Source organism: Antedon mediterranea, chromosome 6 (genome assembly GCF_964355755.1).
Source record: "Antedon mediterranea chromosome 6, ecAntMedi1.1, whole genome shotgun sequence".
Classification (NCBI taxonomy): domain Eukaryota; kingdom Metazoa; phylum Echinodermata; class Crinoidea; order Comatulida; family Antedonidae; genus Antedon; species Antedon mediterranea.
Genome location: NC_092675.1, coordinates 21,384,269 through 21,407,424, shown reverse-complemented (window position 1 = coordinate 21,407,424; position 23,156 = coordinate 21,384,269). Strand labels below are relative to the sequence as shown.

The 23,156-nt window shown below is 32.9% G+C and overlaps 3 protein-coding genes across 4 annotated transcripts; 2 read left to right on the top strand and 1 right to left on the bottom strand.

Annotated features, from left to right (window-relative positions):
• The first annotated feature begins 27 nt into the window (after window positions 1-27).
• Window positions 28-14,553, top strand: LOC140050963 (annexin-B12-like). Its single transcript, XM_072095989.1, has 14 exons — window positions 28-86; window positions 2,842-2,975; window positions 3,102-3,210; window positions 3,363-3,638; window positions 7,069-7,139; window positions 7,360-7,504; window positions 7,998-8,092; window positions 9,096-9,209; window positions 9,562-9,652; window positions 10,155-10,234; window positions 10,889-11,059; window positions 11,564-11,639; window positions 12,101-12,213; window positions 12,733-14,553. The coding sequence occupies exons 2-14, from the start codon at window positions 2,856-2,858 to the stop codon at window positions 12,856-12,858; spliced, it is 1,587 nt and encodes a 528-aa protein (XP_071952090.1). The 5' UTR covers window positions 28-86; window positions 2,842-2,855; the 3' UTR covers window positions 12,859-14,553.
• A 253-nt stretch (window positions 14,554-14,806) lies between these two features.
• LOC140052067 (transcription factor A, mitochondrial-like) lies at window positions 14,807-18,836 on the top strand. Of its 2 annotated transcripts, none has more exons than XM_072097451.1 (7): window positions 14,807-14,911; window positions 15,637-15,758; window positions 16,074-16,144; window positions 16,268-16,417; window positions 16,839-16,931; window positions 17,104-17,160; window positions 17,648-18,836. In XM_072097451.1, exons 1-7 carry the CDS (start codon window positions 14,820-14,822, stop codon window positions 17,807-17,809), a joined length of 747 nt encoding a protein of 248 aa, XP_071953552.1. In that variant the 5' UTR covers window positions 14,807-14,819; the 3' UTR covers window positions 17,810-18,836. The 2 variants fall into 2 exon arrangements, with proteins under 2 accessions (XP_071953552.1, XP_071953553.1); XM_072097452.1 differs by having other exon boundaries at window positions 14,828-14,859.
• Window positions 18,837-19,460: 624 nt separating this feature from the next.
• LOC140052068 (mitochondrial import inner membrane translocase subunit Tim23-like) lies at window positions 19,461-23,116 on the bottom strand. The gene is made up of 7 exons (XM_072097454.1): window positions 22,936-23,116; window positions 22,255-22,319; window positions 21,982-22,075; window positions 21,717-21,798; window positions 21,342-21,400; window positions 20,624-20,734; window positions 19,461-20,369 (listed from the first exon to the last, which is right to left on the bottom strand). The coding sequence occupies exons 1-7, from the start codon at window positions 23,003-23,005 to the stop codon at window positions 20,260-20,262; spliced, it is 591 nt and encodes a 196-aa protein (XP_071953555.1). The 5' UTR covers window positions 23,006-23,116; the 3' UTR covers window positions 19,461-20,259.
• Between the last annotated feature and the right edge of the window lie 40 nt (window positions 23,117-23,156).

Genomic DNA, 23,156 nt, shown 5'->3' with positions numbered 1-23,156 from the left:
ATTCTTGTTATATATATTCTTTGCTAGTAGTTAAGTTAAGTTAGGCCTATCTATCATAAAGCAGCTAAATTGACGTTTAGAAAAGGGTAAGAAACTTGTTATGTGGGTATTATTATTTATTATATTTCAGTATGCATATTATAGGCTATAAACTGGTGAATGTGGACTTTTTCTTTTCTTGGACCTGACACAAGAAACACTAAATAAGCCGCCTGCTGGATGTAGGCCTAGGCCCAGCCTAGAGTGTGTTCATCATGCAGCCACGGCATGCTCTTCTTTACGCTCGCTCATTCATAATAGTAGCCAGCTAGGCCAGGCCTAGCCCATCCCTTCGATTTTTTAGTTTCATCATGGAGCTGGTTTCATTATTTTGCATTGTCATTTATTAGATGAGTTTGATTGTTTATAAACAATAGTTTGGAATGCATTGGCAATACAATTTTAATCATTTTATTTTTTAATTTTATATAATTATAAAACCTAGCTAGGCCTGGGCTTGTATATATAGCCTAGGCCTAATTATATTAAAATTAGTTAGGAGACCTAAAAAACCAATTTACTACTAGGCCTAGTGTAACCCTATGATTTTTTAAAATATATTTTACCATTTATATCTTTCTTATATCTTTCTGTTTGATTTTATTCATTTGAATGTATCTGTTTTTACAATGTACCATATAAATATAGTTTATAGGTCAGTAGAAAAGAATGCAGCTTAATTGCAACAAAGGTTACCCCAAGTGGGTCAAAGTGACAAATGTTTGGGAAGTAAGGAATGTGTTTTGCCAAGTTGCTAGGCAACTAAGGTGATTATCTTCATTTCTGGTGATTATACCTCACTTCCACTTGTGCCTGCTCACAAGAAACATCTATACATTTTTATCAACTTTAAAGGGTCTTGAAGTGATTAATTTGCTTTTGCTAATACTTTTAATTTTATGAGTGTATCAGGACGATTCTGGTAAATGTGGGTCATTTACTAGATGGCAGTACACTCTTGGTATTGATTGACCTAGAGACAATTGGAGTGTGATTGTAGAATTGAGACTATTGTATTATACACTTATTTTTGATTTCCGCTTTATGCGACATTTATTTTTATACATTTAATTACCTTTTAGTTTATAATTTAGTTTATTGAATGGATGCATTAACCATCCTGAGTTTATAATAGTCAGGTTAATATGTTGATAGACACACGTTTGAATAGCTATTGCTATTATCCATTCGTTGCAATGTAGTTATATTGGTATCAAGTATTAGCATACTTACCAAACGAAGTACCTCTAACTACATAATGTAACTATTGTTTTAATGAGTAGTGTGAATAATCATATACCAATCAGTGTTAATCGAACCTGGCGGTATTGACGGATTATGTTTTATGTTGTTTAATTGTCTATCATAGCCTAGGTTATTTGCAGACATTGTGGTATTTTAATTATGTACCAAATGATATTTGATTTAAATTGTTTTATAGTTATATAGTATATGTATATATTTTCTCTTTTCTTAGATGAGAAAACACTACTTTTGAAATTTACGAATCATTATTGCAATTATTACACCATTGGTCGGAACATTTCGTTGATAACATTTACTCTACTGTGGAAACTTTCAAGTCGGAATTGTTTCAACTGAAGACTCAATTTTAATATAAACTTTTAGTTTTGTGGACACTTTAATGTTTTATCTTGTGAATAAATAATATTGGTTTTATGTAAATTCCGACAAGTTGATGTCAAAGGAATAAATCCACATTTTAATTTATAAGGCGTTTTCCTTGATTTGATTATTTAATACTTCTTGGAAATTTTAGTTTCTTGCTAGAAACTCGGGTTACACTAGTATAGACCTAGGCCTAACCTTTTTTCATATAAACTACTAGGCTCTGTTTATATTCGACTATTTAGGCCTATTAACATTATATTGTTAGCGCTCCCCATTAACAATAATAAATCCTTGATCTGCTGTCATAATGCAAATAAAAATGTTCATTTAGAACAGAAAATGTATTTAAAAATCGTCTTTGCCATTCAACTCATAACCTTTCTGTTCTATTTCTAATGCCAATTGCTAAAACTGTATTCTTTAGGTAGCTAAATTCTTTTGATATGAAAAATTGCTACCAAACAAAAGTTTTTGAACTTGATATGTTTTATAATGAAACAATTTACACTGAGACTTAAGTTTCTATTGACTATTAGTGTGGTTTCTATAAAGGAGTATGACACTGCATTTGATAGCCATCTTTTACCGGCTGCTTAATATTATTTCCTTTTTAATTTTACTTCCTCCATCAAACAAACGTCAAACTTACTTTCTGATATACTACTGTAGGCCTATATTAAAATAAAAAATGTTAAGTTTCTTGTGTTCAAATAATCATGATCTATGCTACTTGGCAAATTTCATTTCATTAATAATTTATTCAACATTTATTTAGTCATCAATTACATCATAATTGCAATACAAATGATAACAAGGATCCTGCATAAAAAAGCTGTAGCTTCGTTTTTTTGTAGGACCCTTTTACATAAGAAAAATATAAGTAAATATTCCTTGAATGTCAGATTCTCATTATCAGGATGTATTCGGCATTTTTAATGGAGGTGTATCTCACTTATACCTTGCCAAAAATTGTATTGAACATTTGAAGATGAGCTGGGATCTGTACAATAGTATTGTATGCATGGCAGTCAGGAACTAGATCCTAATTTTTCTGTCCTGTATTTTGTATTAATTTATATTTTTGGAGGAAATTTATATATTATTATTATTATTATCTAATTTGGCGAACTCTTCTTTTCTAGAAGACCTCTAATCTTATACTCTTTTTAGAAAAAAATATAAAGATGAGTTATCCACCACCTGGAGGTTATGGCTACCCTGGACAAGGCTATCCACCTGGCCCTGGTGGGGCTGCTTATCCACCTGGAGGAGGATATCCACCAGCTGGTGGTGCAGCTTACCCTGTAAGTAACTTTGTTAATTTAAGAAAACATCTAATGTTGGATTCATGGTTTCATTAGATAGCCATAGTATAGTATACATAAAGAGATTTTAATGTTTTGAAAACTAACAGAGTTTTTTTATTTTAGCCCGGAGGAGCTGCATATCCACCACAGCCGGGTTATGGGGCACCACCTCCATCGAGTGGACCACCTCCACCCCCAGGTCAAAGCTGGGGTGCATATCCACCAGCTGGAGGTAAGAAAATATCCATGATGCCTTCAATGCTGTACTTACTGGTTTACCTTTTTCATAATATGTGTTATATATATATTGTATATAAAAATTGAAACAAAACTGATTTAATTTGTTTGTTTATATTTTTAAACAATCACATGTTTCTCTTCTAGGCCCACCACCGCAGTCTGTTCCTGGTTTCACTGCTCCTGGAGGATATCCCCCACAGCCTGGCTATGGCCAACCTCCAGCACCTGGATACGGACAACCCCCTGCCCAACCATATGGACAACCACCAGGTGGTTATGGACAACCACCAGCACCCGGTTATGGAGCACCACCTCCTGCTGGAGGTGGCTACCCTCAACAACCTGGATATGGCCAGCCACCACCTGCACAGGGATATGGACAGCCACCTCCACCAGCTAATTTATATAGTCAACCACAAGGTAAATATCAAGGCTATCAATGTCCATAAACTATTTTCACTATTATTTTCTACTAAATTTCAATAATTTATATTATTGTACATACTGTAGAATGCTTTAGAAAGTTATTTCATCACTATAATATTATACATATGCTTAGTAAAATATAAGATTTGACATCCCAGAGGGAATGATATTTTGCTCGAGGGAATATATATTTCCCAAAGCGCTAGCTGAGGGAAGTATAATTTCTAGTAAGCCTAGTGCTAACATCCATATAGCACCTTGTTGTTTACACCATCAGCAATGTTAAATGCTTGGTGACAGTCACCAACTATTTGTAGTACCGTATATTTCGGTGTATAAGTCGCACCTGTGTATAAGACGCACCCCCAACTGAGAGTAAAATATCGGTATTTTTTATATCGTCGATGTATAAGACGCACCTTATATTTCATCAAAACAATGTTTTTTTAAATTGTAATCAATATTATTGTAATAATATATTTTGTTATATCTACAACGGCGTCCTTTATTTAGGTTTTTCTTACCTAGGCTCGACCGCGCCCAGCCTCAACAAGTTCTTTCTAACTTGTTATTCATGAGTTTCGCCGCAACATCGAGTGCATGACCGTGTGTGTAACACGCACGTGTGTGGGCTAGCCTCGCTCGATCATTTCGAGAGGGCGCACGTTTTCACGGACAATCGTATTCGATTAGTATCTATGTATCCGAGAAGTGTGTACGGTAGGTCCATGCTATAATCACCTGGAGAATATACTAGTCGAATACCGTACACCATGTGCCACCAAAAGAAGGGCTTGCGCTTGGGGTACGGCGATCGTGCGTATAACTACTGTATAAATAAATACTATTCCAATCGTACGACGTAAACGTTTACAAATGAAATTTTATCGGAGCGCCATAATGAACAAATCTTTTCATCATATTTAGTATAACATCATGCTAAAATGACTTGAAAACTAGGCCTAGGCAGAAGCAGGTTGCCGTTACGTTAGTTAGTTACTGTAGCTAGGCCTAGCAAACGAAGTGACGATAGCCTACCTAGGCCTATGTACAATCTGTGTGGTGAGGCATTTATGTTCGGTGTATAAGACGCACCCTTAATTTAGAGGTCAAATTTGCGTGTCAAAAGTGCGACTTATACACCAAAATATACGGTAACCCCTCATACATTTGATTAAATAGTAATTTGTAGATGCTGATACTCGGTACACAATACTAAACAAATATGTCAGTTTCAAAATATTAGTTTTTTTTTGCAAGATTAGAAATCTCGACCCAACAAATACAAACCAATAGATAGTATAACTATTCATATGCAAAGTACTAATTCAGTGCTACTACCTGTAATGTTCAAAAGTGTAGTAACACTTCATTGTTTACTTAATAGAATGCCATACCAGTAATATTTAATTTAGTAGTTTTTATTGGTGTAGTACAGTAGTCTAATGAATTATTAATGGTGTAGTACAGTAGTACCATTGCCAACTATTGTACAGTTCTTTCAATCATTTCATGGAATTAAAACATTTATAAGACACTAAATTATAATATAAATTAAAGAAAAACATAATTTTCAGAAAATCTAAATATTTCAATGAATATAAATTTTTGTTATTAGAACAAAAGTTTTCAATTACACTTAAATTTTTGTGTTTTAGCATGTTTTTTTATTTTGTCATTTTTTTGATGTAAATTTATTGATACTGTATATACAGTACTACTGAACTTTGTAGTTTTTTTCACATTATTTTGATGTTCACTATATTATGTGTGTTTGTCTATGTTTTTATTTTGTATTTTATCTTATGTTTTCTTTTCATCTTTCTAAAACAAAAAAGTAGATGTAACTACATCTTCTGGTCAGTTTGTTTTGTAATTTTTTTTATTGTTTTTCTTGCATATTTTTACATCTTTTAGATGCTTATGATTAACATTTTTGGGAATATATAATAAAGCAGTATTGATTATAATATATTATAAAATACCTTTGTGTGTCATTGTCATTTGATTGGTTGATGAATATCACATGTCATGGTGGTGGATGAATGGTAAGTGGAATAGCTTTTGACTGGTGGATGAGCTTAGATTAAACAGATGAGCTTTAAACTGGTGGATAAGCTTAGATTGGATGGATGAGCTTTAGACTGGTGGATGAGCTTAGATTAAATGGATGAGCTTTATAGACTGGTGGATGAGCTTAGATTGGATGGAAGAGCTTTAGACTGGTAGATGAGCTTAGATTGGATGGATGAGCTTCAAACTGGTGGATGAGCTTATATTAAATGGATGAGTTTTAGACTGGTGGATGAGCTTAGATTAAACGGATGAGCTTTAAACTTGTGGATGAGCTTAGATTAAACGGATGAGCTTTAAACTGGTGGATGAGCTTAGATTTGATGGATGAGCTTTAAACTGGTGGATGGGCATAGATTAAATGGATGAGCTTTATAGACTGGTGGATGAGCTTAGATTGGAGGGATGAGCTTTAAACTAGTAGATGAGCTTAGATTGAATGGATGAGCTTTAAACTGGTTGATGAGCTTAGATTAAATGGATGAGCTTTAGACTGGTGGATGAGCTTAGATTGGATGGATGAGCTTTAGACTGGTGGATGAGCTTAGATTTGATGGAAGAGCTTTAAACTGGTGGATGAGCTTAGATTAAATGGATGAGCTTTAGACTGGTGGATGAGCTTTAAACTGGTGGATGAGCTTAGATTGGATGGAAGAGCTTTAGACTGGTGGACGAGCTTAGATTGGATGGATGAGCTTTAGACTGGTGGATTAGCTTAGATTAAACGGATGAGCTTTAAACTGGTGAATGAGGCTAGATTAGATGGAAGAGCTTTAGACTAGTGGATGAGCTTAGATTAAACAGAAGAGCTTTAAACTGGTGGATGAGCTTAGATTAGATGGAAGAGCTTTAAACTGGTGGATGAGCTTAGATAAAACGGATGAGCTTTAAACTGGTGGATGAGCTTAGATTGGATGGAATAGCTTTATAGAATGGTGGATGAGCTTAGATTAAATGGATGAGCTTTAGACTGGTAGATGAGCTTAGATTAAATGGATGAGCTTTAGACTGGTAGATGAGCTTAGGTTAAATGGAATAACAGGTGTAAGTGCTTCAGCTTTGGTGAAAGAACTTTAGACTAGTTTTTTATCACCCCTACATAGTTTCAATAAAAGATGCAACATTAATGCCACGTGACCTATTACATTGAGAGAATTTTTAAGTTACCCTTTAAATGTGTGGTTTTAGGTTTGAGCTGTGGGGCATTTAGAACAAAGGTACTGTAGTTAAAGGTAGTTAATAGATTTGTAAAAATGCTTCACAACATTTTGATATCTTGTTTTGTATTTCACCAGAGTATTTTAATTTAGTAAATTTTATTTTTAATGCATATTTTTATTATTATCTACAGCACCAGCAGGCTACCAACAGCCACCAGCTGCACAGCCACCAGCTGCACAGCCACCAACTGCACAGCCACAGGTAAGGTTTTGATGAAATGTTGTATGCATCAATATATGAATTTAGAGTCAAAGGGAATGTGTTGTTTGTAGTAAATATCCCACCACAACTGCACATCATAAAGTGCTAAATGTGCAGAAATGGCTGGACCCTTCTTTCCCTTGTGATAATCAGCATTGAATTGATAACTCGGGCTAGTATATCTTATTGTTTATTGTTTAATATTTATTTATTGTGATAGGCTGCACCCCAATCTACTGTCCCTGTGCAAAAGGCAATGGCTAACCTCTCCATGAGTGAACACACACAAGGTACAGTCAAACCAGCCCCATCATTTGATGCTGAGGAAGACGCTAAGAAGTACCGCAAGGCTATGAAGGGCATGGGTGAGTGTTGATAGCACCAAATTTGGCATTGTAATATCATTTTATTCATACTAAGGACCTAGAAAAGTTTTTTATATGGAGAGGTGGCAACTAGAAGGGTTGTCAAAAAGTACCGGCAGCAATTATAAACAGATTGTTTATAGTATGTACGTTATCATTAGTTATCATTATCATCAGATATTTATATTTATAATTTACTTACCAGATCTACACCCATTGTCCCTCTGCAGTTGGGACATGTTTTCTTGACATAGTTTTGATGGTTTTTATTTCCAGCTGATATTTGACCTGACCTCTTATCGGTCGAAAGCTCCTTATTAGCACTCGCACTCCATTTGATAATGCTATGTAAAATTAACATTTTCAGAGGTGTACCTACTGTACAAATCATTAAACAGCACTTACCTATCTTGGTAAAAAAAAACGGTTAGTGTTGAAAAAAAATTACCGCTATCCAGAACAACTGCATTCATAATTAATTTTTTATTACTAGGTACTGATGAAAAAGCATTGATTGAATTGATTTCGACTCGTAGCAATGAACAGCGTCAACGAGTCAAGCTTACATTTAAAACCATGTATGGCAAGGTAAGTACATGGTCACTATTCGGTTAAATTTAGTAAATGTACTGAAACTAATGTAATCCTAAAGATGCTGTAAATAAAACAGTTGGAAAGATACAGATTGTGCATTCTGAAATCATCCCTTAACCGTTGTCGATGCGATTTGCATTTGTTTGCAACTAAAAATGTTAACTAAAAAAGTTGACTGGTGAAAATGTTTTAATTTTTCAAAACTTAGTGCCGCACTGTGAAATCATTCTTACTGTACAGCTGTACCTGAGTCTACAGACCAGGGCCCACACCATACAAAATGCAGGTGTTGACACCACAGTGTGTGTAAACTGGAGTTTTTAGGCAATAAGAAAGGGGCATTATACTATAGTATATTCAAACAAGAGTGGGACTACCTTTAGAGGACCTTGCCTTGTATTCCATATTTGATTTGTTTTGAGTACATTACCCTGTTAATTAAGGGGACACCTAACAAAGTGTCCCCTTAATAGAGGTGTCCCCTTGACCGTATATTTCCTTTTGTTTGTTTCATGGGAATGTGTATCATTAATAGGTGGTTTTACTATATTTACTTTAATTTTTTCACTGCTAAGGCTACGGGCGTTAATGATTCGACTTTTTATTTCTTAGGTATCCGTGGCTCTCCAATTCTCTCAAATCAATACAAAATAATGCAACCTTCAAAATAAAACTTAAAGAATATTTTAATAATGAACAGCTTGGAATATCAGTTTAATTAAGTTATTTTTTAATATTGTTTTTTGATGTTATCTTGTCTTATATGTATTTTCTTTTTTTTTCCATTTTTACTGCGTCCAACTTAATGATATATTGTACTAGGCCCAACCACTCACTTTTTCAGTTAATACGGATTGGACCCCATTGGAAATAAGTTTACTTTTTATTTGTTGACTTAATGGGTTATCCTGGTATTCTTTTTGTACATTGTATATTTTAACTTTTGTGTATGAATATCGAATAAAATCAATCAATATATTTCAATCTCTCTCTACAGGATCTTATTAGAGAGATTAAATCGGAACTTAGTGGTAATTTAGAGGAAGCAATGATTGGTTTGTTCATGCCACCAGCATACTATGATGCTTACAATCTGCGCAATGCAATGAAAGTAAGTGACCTAATAGCACTATGTTTGTAAATGTACATTACTTTAGCTTGGAACTTTAATAAGAATAATAGAATACACACTTTACCATGTGCAAGTAGTAGACAGGAACCAAAACAGAAAACTGCTCTTACTCCTCCATTAATACCAATAAACTACATAATATGAAGTTAGAGCAAAATATCTGAAAACGTTATAAAAAGAGTTAGATAATGGTAATAATAATATAATAATAGCAGAAACACTGTTCCTTACACTATGAAATCTACTTAGCTCTAATATTGAATTGTGATGAATCAGGTTGCGATTTAAAATAAAAGTAATTATTAAAATTGTATTTACTTGTTGTATCCAGGGTGCTGGAACAGATGAGTCAGTTTTGATTGAAATACTGTGTACCAGAACAAATGAGCAAATTAGAAATATCAAACAGCAGTACAATGAGAGTAAGTACTTACTGTGATACTATATTTCAAAAAGCTTGTCATCATCATTTTATTAACATACACTTATCAGAGCTTTATGGTTAGTTTAGGATAAAATTATCAAGCTAGTTAAGCCAAGCTGGAAAGTCGAATGAGAACAGCATTGGTCAGTTAAACTTAGCGAATTATAGTAGTATATAGTAGTCACAAAATCAACATAGCACCCTCAAAGTTAATTTTACAACTCTTATAATTAATAAGTGCCTTTCAGTAAAACAAGAAAATTAAGTGAAGTTTGTATGGACAACAATTTTACCGGACTAAACCCTTTATTAGTTTGACCAAGCAAATCACTGACTGTGATGTAGCTTTTTTAAACTACCTGTGTAATTGAACATTTAAAGACAATAATTTTGACTTTTCCTTTGTATGTTATACTTTACTTTAGACCATAAGTAAATTATTATTGATAGTGATTATTAGTTAAGCCACCCTATGTATTAAATATATTTTGTTTTCTTAGTTTACCACAGAGATCTGGAAAGAGATTGCGTCAGTGAAACCAGTGGTCATTTCAAACGATTACTTGTTTCTATGTGTCAGGTATTTGCTATCAAATATTCCTAAATAAATTTCAATTATAATGCAAGATCCTCTATTATTGGTTTTGTTGTATTATTTCATTATTATATTAATTACTACTTCTTTTATTGTATTGTTTAACCATTGATAGAAATTAATAAATGTTGAATTAATTAGAAGTTGAAGTAATGTTATCGGATAAATAATGAAAATGTTTATGCCAACCACAAATAATAATAATAATTATAAAGATACATGGTAATTCATTTTGAGATAAATCCTCACTTTTTGTCTACTGATCAGGAAGATTTCTTTATATTTTAAATAGAAATGTGATGAAACTTTTCCACACAATAATATTAATAATAAATTTGATTTATTTGACTTATGTATTCATATGATTCTTAAGTATAATGCTTTGGCAAAGCAGCCAGTAACTAGGCATACAAAAAAATGAATGTTTATATAATACAGTTATAAACATATTAAACAAATAAATAAATTATAAAAAACAGATTTTTAAAAAATAGAATAAAATTCATTATAATAATTAATAATAGCATATAATGTCATATGTAGCATTCACATTAAAAGGACCGGTTTCCACTGATTAGTAAACTATTTTTTGTATACTATTGTATCTTTCATACTATATTCATCTGATTATTATTGAAGGGTAATCGAGATGAAAGTACTTCAGTTGATCGTGCCAAAGCTACAAGGGACGCCCAAGACCTGTACCAGGCAGGTGAGAAAAAGCTTGGTACAGACGAGTCGGCCTTCAATGTTGTCCTAGCCTCACGTAGCATTCCGCACTTGAGAGTAACCTTTGAAGAATATGTCAAGGTATAGTTGGAATTATTTTTTATTTTATTTAAGCGTAATTAAATGTATATATTTTGCCTTAGTCTTACACATTTTAAAACTTAAAAAACTTAAGTTCTACCTGCAAGGTGAGATCACCAAGTGAATGCCCAGTGATGTCAGTGTTCATGACAGGCTCGATTCCTTGTTAACCTTTTTAATTATTGTTGTGTCTCAGCTTTTTTCATGTATTGTTTTTGTAATGTATCTAGGTATCTATTTCAATTGTGTGTGAGTCTTTTAAACAGTATTTGAACCCAGGACCCTGAGATTGGTAGCTTGAAGCACTTTAACTCCACTCAACTGTTAGATGTATCTTCATTTACAATATTGTTAAGAATAAAGGACAGGGCAATAACCACCAGAAATAATTTAAAAAAATATTAGCTTGGAGAAACAGTAAAAGTGCAAAAGTTACTCTACACTATATTGAAGAATATTTTTGAGGATTTGCTCTAAAAATGTAAAAATTTTCATATTTTATAGGTAGCTCAACGTGATATTCTGAATTCTATTGATAGAGAAATGTCTGGTGATCTCCGAGATGGATTCAAAACAGTTGGTATGAAATGTTTTTGTTTATATTATCCAATAGTTGCGAATTCAGAGAGGTTGAGAGGTGCATTCTATGCACTATAATATTGTCGAATGGCTGAGCAGTTACGACATGGGCAACATGAACCATATCCACACAACCCTTACATGAACATAGTTCTGGCGGTTGAAGTCTTCTTGAATAAGGACTTAAAACTGGCACTTTTGGAAGAGTAGGAGGTTACTCTGTGTACTGGTCCCTCTCAGCTCCTGTCGTAGTAGACAGAAGAATAAGCACCATTTGGTTGCAGCTCAACATATTATTATTATAATTATTACATAATCTACCAGTAACTCCTTTTAAAGTTTACATGGTGTACCGCAAACTTTATACTGTACAATGAAAACATTATGATTATCATTAATTCTATTAGTAAGCTTTTTGAAAACATGATCTAGCAAACAATACAATTAGTTTTCTTTTAACAGTTCATTGCGTACGTAATCGGCCATACTTCTTTGCTGAACGCTTGTATAAGTCAATGAAAGGTGCCGGGACAGATGATAGCACTCTCATCAGACTTATCGTTACCCGCTCTGAGGTAAGTTTTAGATATATTGTCAAGTGTTTGCTAATAGGTGACAAATGTGCAAGTCAAGTATTATATGATTGAATAGAGTTTATTATATATATATTATATATAGTTTATTATTAGTTGAGTTAATATGTCATGAGAAAAAAATGATTGTATTTTATTTTATAATTATTTCATACGCATTCAACAGTGAGAAACTTGCCAATAATGAATAAATTAGAATTCATCAGAATTATAAAGTTATATACCCTTTTCATATCTGCATAAATTGTTGCATTTGAGGAGAAAGTGCCTTGAATTACAACCTTGACACTAGGTCAGGATTGAACCTGGGATCTTGGGATTGAGTGATAAGCACAGTAACCAGCAAGCTACAGCTCCACTACAAATTCTGCATCAGATAGGAGTAGAACCTACAACCTGAGATTGAGATCCTAACAAAAACTCCATTATATGATTGAATACAGTAAACCCCTCAATTAGAAAACCAAATTTTACCAATTTTATGAACATAATTTCATTTAGATTGATCTTCAAGATGTGAAACGAGCATTCCTTGATACGTACCACAAGACCTTGTACAAGTTCATTGAAGGCGACTGCAGCGGAGACTATCGCAAACTTCTCCAAGCTCTCGTCGGTAAGAACTAGTCATCTCGCAAGTGCTAGAAGTATTCTGTCCAAACTTCAGAAACTGATCATGTTTCTTACTGATGCATATTAAATAAAAATATGAATGTTTAAAAAAAGTTATTCAGGCAGTGTCTAATGAGGTAGAGGTGTTCATTTTAAAATTTATTCATATCAAATGTTGTATATCGTACACAATCCTAGTAGTAAAAGTAGTTTTAAATAATACATTTTTAAGAATAATGGTTATAATTGATGTTTTTGATTATATTGTATTAACAACCAAATATATTGATAATATATAGAATGTATAAAATATAACATAATTCTTTAAGTATATCTTTATGATTATATTTCTCTTAATTTGGTTTGAAAATGTTGTAATACTAGAAGCAGACAGGATTATCTAACTAAATAAAATAATTGCTATAGATTTTATATTAATGGCATTCACAGATCTGAAAAATTATTCCAAATTATCAAATTATTCTTTCTATTAATTATATTCCGAGTTGAGTTGTGTCTTTGTATCATATCAAATGCCCCTTTCCATCAATGGGATTACCCCATCAGGTCAACACTTTTTACCCTAACCCGTAAAATTATGATTATGAAATATTATACAAATAATGAATGTTTATGAGTGCAATGGTACAAATAATGGCACGAGGTGAATGTTGAAAGGTTATATCAACGAGGCAAAGCCGAGTTGATATAACCTTTCATCATTCACCAAGTGCCATTATTTTTACCATTACACGAATACAAAACATTCATTATTTGTTTTATATAACATCTAGACGTTTTTTTTTCGTACACAAAAATGTTTCAAAAAGTACTATTTAACGATCGTTGAATAGTGCGTACTATTGCACGCCATGTGACCCACATTCGTCCAATCAAATGACAGGAATTTATATAGGTGTTATATAAAATTACATATTTAGATATAACTAACATGTGTGTGCAATCTATTACTGACATAGTATATTGTTCTTTCTACGAAATTTCTATATAAATGTTTACAATTTTGTTACGTCCAGTTTGTTTTGATTGCTAGTTTGTACGTCCAATATTAGTTGTATTTTGTTTAATAATTATATCTTTTGATTTAGGATACTGTATAGTAAACTAAACTTTAAAAGTATATGCATTCCACAAACGTTGTATAAGGACAAAAAAATCAAAGAAAATGGTTAGCTGCCTAGAGTAACTTATGTTTTTAGGTCTAGCAAGGACTAATGTAACTTGTAGAAAAGTAGTTCTGTAGGTACTGTTTACTGTAATGTTACTCTTCTATTATAATTGCTATTATGATTACTAATTAAAAAAAACAAACAAAAACATCCATCAGTAATACACTCTAAATCATAACATAATTGTAAAATAATGGTGAAGCGATTAACAATAGCAAAGTTTCTTTTTAGAAAAATATGATAAATGAAAGTGTGCATTTATCATATTAAAAAACTAACTTTTGTCAATTTGACAAAATACGTTATATTTTGTTTATACAGTATCATTTTAATGTTGACTGTATATGGTTCCTTGCACAATTAAATATAGCGGTTTCAACAATTTTTTTTTCTGAAAGTATCTTGCACAATTAAATATTGTTGTTTGATCAATGTGGATAATTATGGTGACAAAATGCAATTCCTAATCAAAGTAAGATTGTGAAGCAGTAATCAATAAATATCAATTAGATTAGATCGATATTGTTGAAGCGTTTGTTTACTAGTTATTATTGGGAAGCCATTTAGTTTTCAGTCAGATTAGAAAGAAATGTCTATCAGAATCAGTTACAAAGTCTGCAACAGCATCAAAAGAAAAGAGGGATGTAAATGGCATCAAGTTTTGATTACAAATCAATTAATGTATCTTTCATTTAAAATTCAATCATCTATTTAACAAAAATAAAGTTCAATTGATACGGTTGAGTAGTTTACAAACGACCCTGGCATTCTAGGCCTACCGCGAAAATGGCAGCTGTATGTGGTTGTTGCAAGACATTTTTTGCAGGTAGTCGAATATTCTTAAAATGTCAAACAAGTCTAAGCAATGTATTTAACAGGTATGTATAAGAATAAACTCCGTGATATGGAAAAACATAAGATTTTATAAGTAGCAATACACTGATGAAACAGTACATAGCTAGGCACACCATGTGTTCTCGTATTTGCAAAATGTCAAACCATCACCCACTGACTGAACTGATCCTTCGCGCCATGTGTGGTGTGTGTATGGAGGCTAGAAAGAAAGCTAGGCCTAGAGTACTAGGCTAGTAGATAAGATAGGCAGAAATGTGAGGTACGCTGCCATTGTACAATAAATAAAGGTTCAGTTACAGGTAGAAGTAATTGGCTTTGTTGGTGGTGGCTGGTAGTGGCTCAAGATTAATAATTAAATTTTTTATTGTTTTTCATTTTAATTTTATATTTATAATAAATAGAATAGGCCTAGGCTAACTAGGTCTAGCTAGAATAGTATAATATAATATATGTACTGTACAGGTAGCTTTTATTTTGGCATTGTATGCAATGGCAATAAATATACAAACATTATTAATATATTATACTAATTTATACTAGGCCTAGGCTATAGAATTTTATTTCTCATTTGCACAGCTTTTAACGAGACTTCTCTTGATAGAGACACCTCTTCTGTCATGTGTCCAGCAGCACATTGCTTAAAATACTTTTACTATGTCATTTTACTATGTCCTTTCACTGTGTCCTTTCACTGTGTCCCCCAAGATTAATACCCACAAGATACTTTAAAATATTAATTATTTCACAGATCTCCAGCAGTACTATTGCAGTTTATGGGCACAGGAGGAGCAGTGCCACCTAAAAGGCCAGGCAACAGTTTTATTCAGTTTTGTAAGGAAACCAGGCCAGACATAATGGAACAAAATCCAGGTTAGTGTTTGTCTATGCGTACCTGCATAGACCCTTAGCCAGGATTGTATTCTCCCTCCCCCTCAAAATGATGGAAAGTGTGAGCATATGTAAAGCAGTATGCGTGATTGATGGCTACAGGCTTGCTGCAGACTCCTACACATTATGGAAGTTTTTTTTGTGCCTTCACACAACCAACAGACATAATCTTTTCAGCTTTTCAACAAAACAAATTCTTAAACTCATTATAATGTATTATATTTTAGGAGTGAAAATCTCCTGATTTGAAATTCATAGAAAGAGACTCTTACCAGTCTAAATTTTTTTTTTTTTTAGATATACCATTGCAAGAAATTGCCAAAAAATTAGGTGATTTATGGCGAGAACTTCCAGAGGAAGAAAAACATGTATGTAATATAGTTTTAAAGATTTACTTTGCTACTGTACGTTAACATATATATTGATTCTTTGGTTTTACTGTTTTGATAAACTTGTATTGTACAATAAGTGGTATTTCAATTCCTTTGCAGACGTACACACAACAAGCAAAGGATTTAGAGGAACAATTTCAATTAGAGCAAAAAGATTTTAAATCGTCGTTAACAGAGAGTGAATTGGAGGAAATGAAAGTAGAAAAAAAACATAAACGTCAACAAAAGGCAAGACGTAGAGAAAAGGCTGTGAGTACTGTATTTGCATTAACCAATCTTTCTAAATCTCCAATAAGTAAGTAGTTAGGAATAAAGAAATTGGTCAGATGTTTTGCGCGAAAAAATACGGAAGTAATTCTCAGGTCGGACTCAAACCCACGACCTCCTGATCGCTGATGCTGATGGCTAAGGGTTAGATTCGAGCCCAAGTAAGCAGCGAGTAACTGCACTGCACAACTGTAATTGTTTACTTTAATTTGTTTACTACTGTGTAGTACGCTAGTAATTTGGAGGTCGTGGGTTCGAGCCCCTCCCACCCGAAAATTATTTTATTATTCTCAATGTACTTAGTATAAACATGGAGAAATAAGTTTTCTCCATGGTATAACGTACACATTATGTCAGAGTATGGCAAAATTTATTTGTGTTTTATTATTTATTTTTTTAACAGCTTTTAAAAAGATTAGAAAAACCAAAACAGCCAAGATCAGCATTCATATATTATGTAATTAGCAGAGCGCCAGAGATGCATGAGTTCAAAACGGTTAGTTTTGTTTTTATTACCTCCACCAAGGAAGATATGTTTTCACCTCGGTTTGTTTCATGTCACTTTTTTAAACTGGATGTGTTGAATGTAACATCAAAATGTATAATGAAACATTATGTAGGGTCAGCTTGTTTTAGATCAACTCTAAAATGTATAATTGTTTCTCTAGGATACAATGACTAAATTCAGCCAAGATTGGAAAACCTTGACAGAAGAAGAAAAGGATGTAAGTATAGCATATAAATATTTTAAAGCCCTCTGGTATATTATTACAATAAACTGTGAAATCAGGGAGGTATAAAATAATTATTTTATACCTCCCTGGTGAAATATTATTAAAATACGCAACGAAACAACATAAGATCAATGTTTCCTATCTCTATGGGGTAGTTGGCTTATTTGAGCTACAGCGATGTATTTTGTTTAAGCTTCCCCTGCCCAAAATTTTTCATGTCTTTGTGTTTGTATATAGCTACAGTTTGATTGATAAATGCATCGTGATTGGTCAAATTACTTGCGGTGTCATTAACATCATTGCGTTGCCATTATTAATCCTTTATGATTATTTATATCTCAAATATATTTTAATCAAACCTGATATGTTTATTGCTAGGTTTTATAACTGAATACACTTTTAAAATTGAAGAATGTTTGATGTGCTATTTCCATAAAGAGCGCCATACATCATAACAATTCACAATTTTCTTCTATAGGTGTTTCGAGAAAAAGCAAACGCTGATACAGAAAGATACAAAGAAGAAATTGAGGAGTGGGAGGAACGTATGATTATGGAAGGATATCCCGAGGTTGTCAGAAAAAGCACACAGATAAAGTGGATGAAGAAAAATGCAGAAGATGCCGAAAAAGTAGAATAATAATAATTTTAATGAAAGAAATGCTATATATTATACTAAAGGTATATATACTAAGGTTGAAATGTCCAAGAAATGCAACAATTTTGTAAAGATACTTGATAGAAATGGTATAAATGGTGCTCTTTTGTAGGAAAGGTTATCTAAGGAGTGTATTGTATTCAAATAGTGAATGTTTATTTGAATTTGAAAATACAAAACATTCATTATTCGTTTCAATACACACCTACTGTTTTATAAGTTAATCTTGAAAAATGTTGAAGGCTAAGCCCATAAAAATAACTTGCAGGAGAGTAGAGCAATTGCAGATTTGTTTCCAAATGCACTAAACCAGCTTCACGTTGCACAACATTGTTACAAAAACCTGAATGAGTACCCCTAATCATGACGATAGAGCCAAATGATGCACAGCAGTTGCAGTGGCGTAACACAGGGTTAAAGGCCCCTGGTTTAGCACTCATCAAGAGGCTCTCCAACACTGGGTAGTTGCGCTTGCATTGGAGCTGCGTATGCTCTGGGGCCCATGGGTTTAGCCAGTGAGCGTTCATAGCAGTTACGCCACTGAGCAATGTGATACGTAATCAATCAAGCATGAAGATTGTATTTTAATGATTAACTATGATTATGTGATATTAATGATATAGATTAGACAATGATTTTGATTCATGTCAAAATCATTTTATTTTCTTCACAAAAGTAAGAATCAAGAGGTACTACTGTAACATACATAATTAACAGTAGTCTTACTTTCCAATCTTGTACAGTGTAAGCAAAGTTTGTGCTAAATATTTTGTACTAGTACAAAAGCTTTCTAATATAAGCATCATATTTTGATAAATAAGAATGACGTCAACAGAACTATTTCTCTTGTTTTTTTATTATGTTCAAAATGATGATGAGTAATGACACCAGGCTGAGATATTGATGCTTCTCTGAGCTGCATGTAGTCCCAATAAAAATGTTTGAAAAGCTGTAATAATTTTAGTCGGTCTTTATTATCATACTGTCAGGGTTCTAATTATTACCTCTCTTTCTCGAGGCCCTGTAATTAAAGTCTAAACGTTTTTTAGATTCAATTTAAGATCAAAAATTACATTTAATGTAAAAATAAATAATATATGGTCCTATTGCGATAACTTTTTTTGTCTTTAAACGGTTGTGAAAAATAAGTCTATGGAGTATTCTAATCGGGCCGCTATAAATCCCAACATGCATTGCACGTGGAGTGATATTTCGTTTTTCTTCTGCTATTCACCCACTTTTGATCAATCGTGAAGGCAAAACAAATGGAAGAATAAAACTTTTCAGATTGGATTCTGGCAAAAACAGAAAGACAATTATTGCATTAACTAGTCAACGTCAGGCTAAGCCTATAGCTAGCTAGCTTACGATGTTCGTACGTTGCGGATGTTTACCAGCTAGGCCTACAAACCTAAGACTAGCTAGCCTCGGCCTAAGACTGTCCATGTTTCTCTCTTTTTTATCATACTTTAACATAAAACGTACATTTAAGACAAGGAATGACCTGGTCTAATGTTTTTTAAAGTAATATATGCATTATTTTTACAAAACATCAACAAATGGGTCTTTAATTAATTGATGTGTATCACCACTTTATACCACGACCAAAATTCAATGAACACTCAAAACCATAAACCGTACAATAATATTTTAATCAAACTATTGACAATATCACAATAGTGAAAATGGCAAAAGTAGAGTTGGCTATACTGCATTTACTATAGATAAATAGAGAAAGGGTAGAATGTGGAGTACAGAAGGCAAAGTGAAATGATATTTGATAGAAACTACACAATGACCACCATTGATCACAGTGAAACCCCTTGTTTGAGACATCTAGACCCAGGTGTACTTTAATAATATTAATATTTGCTGTATTTCAAGAAAAGCATTCAAATAAAAATTGTCTATTCTCTGTATAATTATGCTAAGACTTGCTGAGGGCGTAGAAATTCTTTTCTATATAAATATGTTATAATACATATAATGGCTGAGACAACATTTCAGATTCTGTATTAAGCAGAACAAACAATATTTATGAATGTACCTGTACTTTACATGCTTGCATCTAGTAAATTATAATTATTGTCTAAGATAATAAAGATTTATTTTTCTTTTCTCCTGCACAGGAACTTTTGATATATCATTTATTATCAACTGTATGAATGAGTTCTCTTGTAAAAGTCTTGAAAAATAAGTCAATATATTTTAAAATATAAACAAGTTGTAAAACTGGTACAGCGCAGCTTTGATATTGAAATATTCTCACCTTCCTTGCAATGCATACAAATATATTTAAAATATTTCTAGGCCTGTTGTCGAATGTGATCACACTCCAATCTACCAAAATCACTCTGGGTAGGCCAGGGAAGGCACCACTCTACTGTAATACCAATATTTTCTATGTTAGCTTAGCTGCATATATTGTTCTATCAATAATTTGTCTGCGAGTTTAGAATTTTGTCCTTATTGTGATACAAACACCATAATGTTGAAAGACCTAAGCCAACTGCTCCACCCTTTGCCATTGTCTTCAGTCCAGCTGTGAAATAAAGCAGTAAGTAATGTTACTATATTATTTAGATTTACACTTTATTATCCTCCTGTTGGTCTTATTAACGTACAAAAGATTGTGGTTATACTATTACTGCAGTACTAGCCTGTCAGATGTCCACGGATTGCATGTATGTATGAGTTATTTGAACAGCTTTTAACAGCAAAAGTATGTTGTGATAAAGATGTAATGTGTGTAAAAGATGTAAAAAATGTATGGCTGTAAACAAAATATAAACTGACCTGATGATTTGTATAGTAGCCCTGTGGCTGTTGCAGCAGATATCGTATTGATTTCATCTTCAGTGCCCCGTCCCCATGAAATACCAAGACCTAATATACTATACATAACAGCTATGAAAAGAAAAAGAAATTTTAAATGAAGTAGTTAAAAAAAAAAAAATGAAAAAAAAAAATTGATATCCCCATGCAATCTAGGGTTGCAATTTTTTTGTAATTGAGCATGACATTTTTAGTTGAAATTACATGAGTAAATTTCCTATAGTGCCCTCAATTTTTTTTTCATTTCCCAGTGATGGCTTTTTGGCAAAATATATATTATATATAGTAACAAACTCTGTTCACAGATGCATGTAAAACATCAAGTCAAAGTTAAAGAAGCCATTTAATAAGATTTAATACAAACATCTTCTCTATATAATATTAACTCAACTCAACTGCGCATATGTCAACATACTTTGTGTTGCAGTCAGTTATGGTCAGTTACGTTCAGCTGCTCGGAGCGTTGCCTTTTTACGGAAATGAACCCAGCAGAAAAATTGTAATCGCGCGTGTGCGGTACGGGTGACTGTGGCCCGTAGCAATCAGTTTGATGTTACCGTGCCGTTTCCTATACAACTACAAATCATGTCGCGCACATGGTATGATAACAATGACAATTTACAAGTTCCATGTCAACATAAGCCATCTTTAAACATTTATATCAAAAAATGATACATACCAACTACACCAACAGCATTAGCTGCTGAGGCTCCTTGCTTAGTTACTAACGTTAACATTCTGCAAACAAAATCAAACAAGTTGTTTAATACAAGGTAAATGTATTTTTAAAACATATATTTCCACTTATTTTGTGGGAAAGTGTCCCCTTAATAGGGGTGTCCCATAATAGGGGTGTCTCAAAGGAGGGGTTTTACTATACTTTATCATATATTGTAAAGCTCTGTCTACACTATCAAACTTTATGTGATGTGCCCTTATATGGACATGATGATGTCATATCACTACCATATTTGGACATATCACATTTTTTTGTCAAACTAGTTTGATAGTGCAGACAGAGCTTAAGCAGGTACAGTCACCTAAACATACTTACTGAGACATTCTAACTTTTCCTGAGAGTTCTGCTGTTTGACTTCTTGCCACTCGTAAACCATTAATCCCTCCATAAAGTGCACCTTTATAAAAAAGAACAGTATTATCTTTGATAATATACAGTAATACACTTTTGCATTGAAGATTTGATCCACAATGCTTTCTCTGCATTGTATAAATATGGAATTGTTGGGTCAGTATCAATTTTTCTTTCTAGTATGGCACAAGGATTATATAATTTATAGAAATTTTATATGAATACATACCTGACATTACAGATCCACCAATTTGTGAAAATGCTAGCTCAAAACGACCTCTTACTCTTGACTGACCTGTCGGAACAATAAATTCTGCATCTCCCTATTAACAAACATTAATACAAATTCATTTATTTATTCAATGGCTACTTCAACAATTTTTAAATAAGTTGAATGACACGATAAGCAGTAAGTACACACCTACAATATAATTAAACTTGTTACAGTACTTTGATACTTTGTAAAAAAGTGAAATTGCAACACATTTTAAATTAGACTTACTGTATTTAGGTATCTAGGATCTAGGTTAAGATATGGAGAAATAGTACTACCACCTCCTGATGTCACTGTAGTAAAAATAAAAAGAATTATTCAAGTTTGTGTTCTGCATCGAACTCTAAAAGTGATATTGATACTAATATTGAGGTTAATCGTACAACCACTGATTTGAATTGGGTTTAGGAATTCATTCTTTTTTTTATGCTTACTTACTGTATCTATCTATTCTAAATCTAGGCCTATTTCCACTATTTCGAAATTTTCATTGACAGTAATTACATTTATATTGACGGTTTTATTCCAAGATCGAGACATATAGGCCTACAGTCTCAGTACAGTTAATAATAATTAAATAAATTTAAAATAAAACAATATTAGGCCTAGGTAGGCCTACTATATTATTATTAACACTAATTTTTATATAATCAGCTGTTAATTATGTAATACTTTAATAGGCTACATCATTTCTTAACAGCTTTAATAAAATCAAGTTTTTGTATAAATTTCGCAGGTAGTTATATATGAAATTATCGAATCGCAAAATAAGCGAGCAGTGTGCTTCATTGTAGGGGGCCTAGGCTATAAACCGGCATATCATTTAATCGTGGCATTTTTACACCATCATCGTCGTCAGCCGGCCCTACACATATAGGCCTAGCCTACACACTATATTACTTAATTTACCTGGAACATTTAGAGTTGGATCACCATACGAGTATCCCCCGAATAGCCCTGAACCTCTTTGATCCATCATTTGAAACGATTTTTATGTTTAAACACACGTTTTTCATCTAAATTTAGGCACGTTTTTGGTCGTCACGTTCTCGCCATTCGCGTGCAAATTTTATTTCCTCTTGTTTAACTGCCGCCCTCTATCTTGCGAACTTTAAACCTTTTCACCTGAA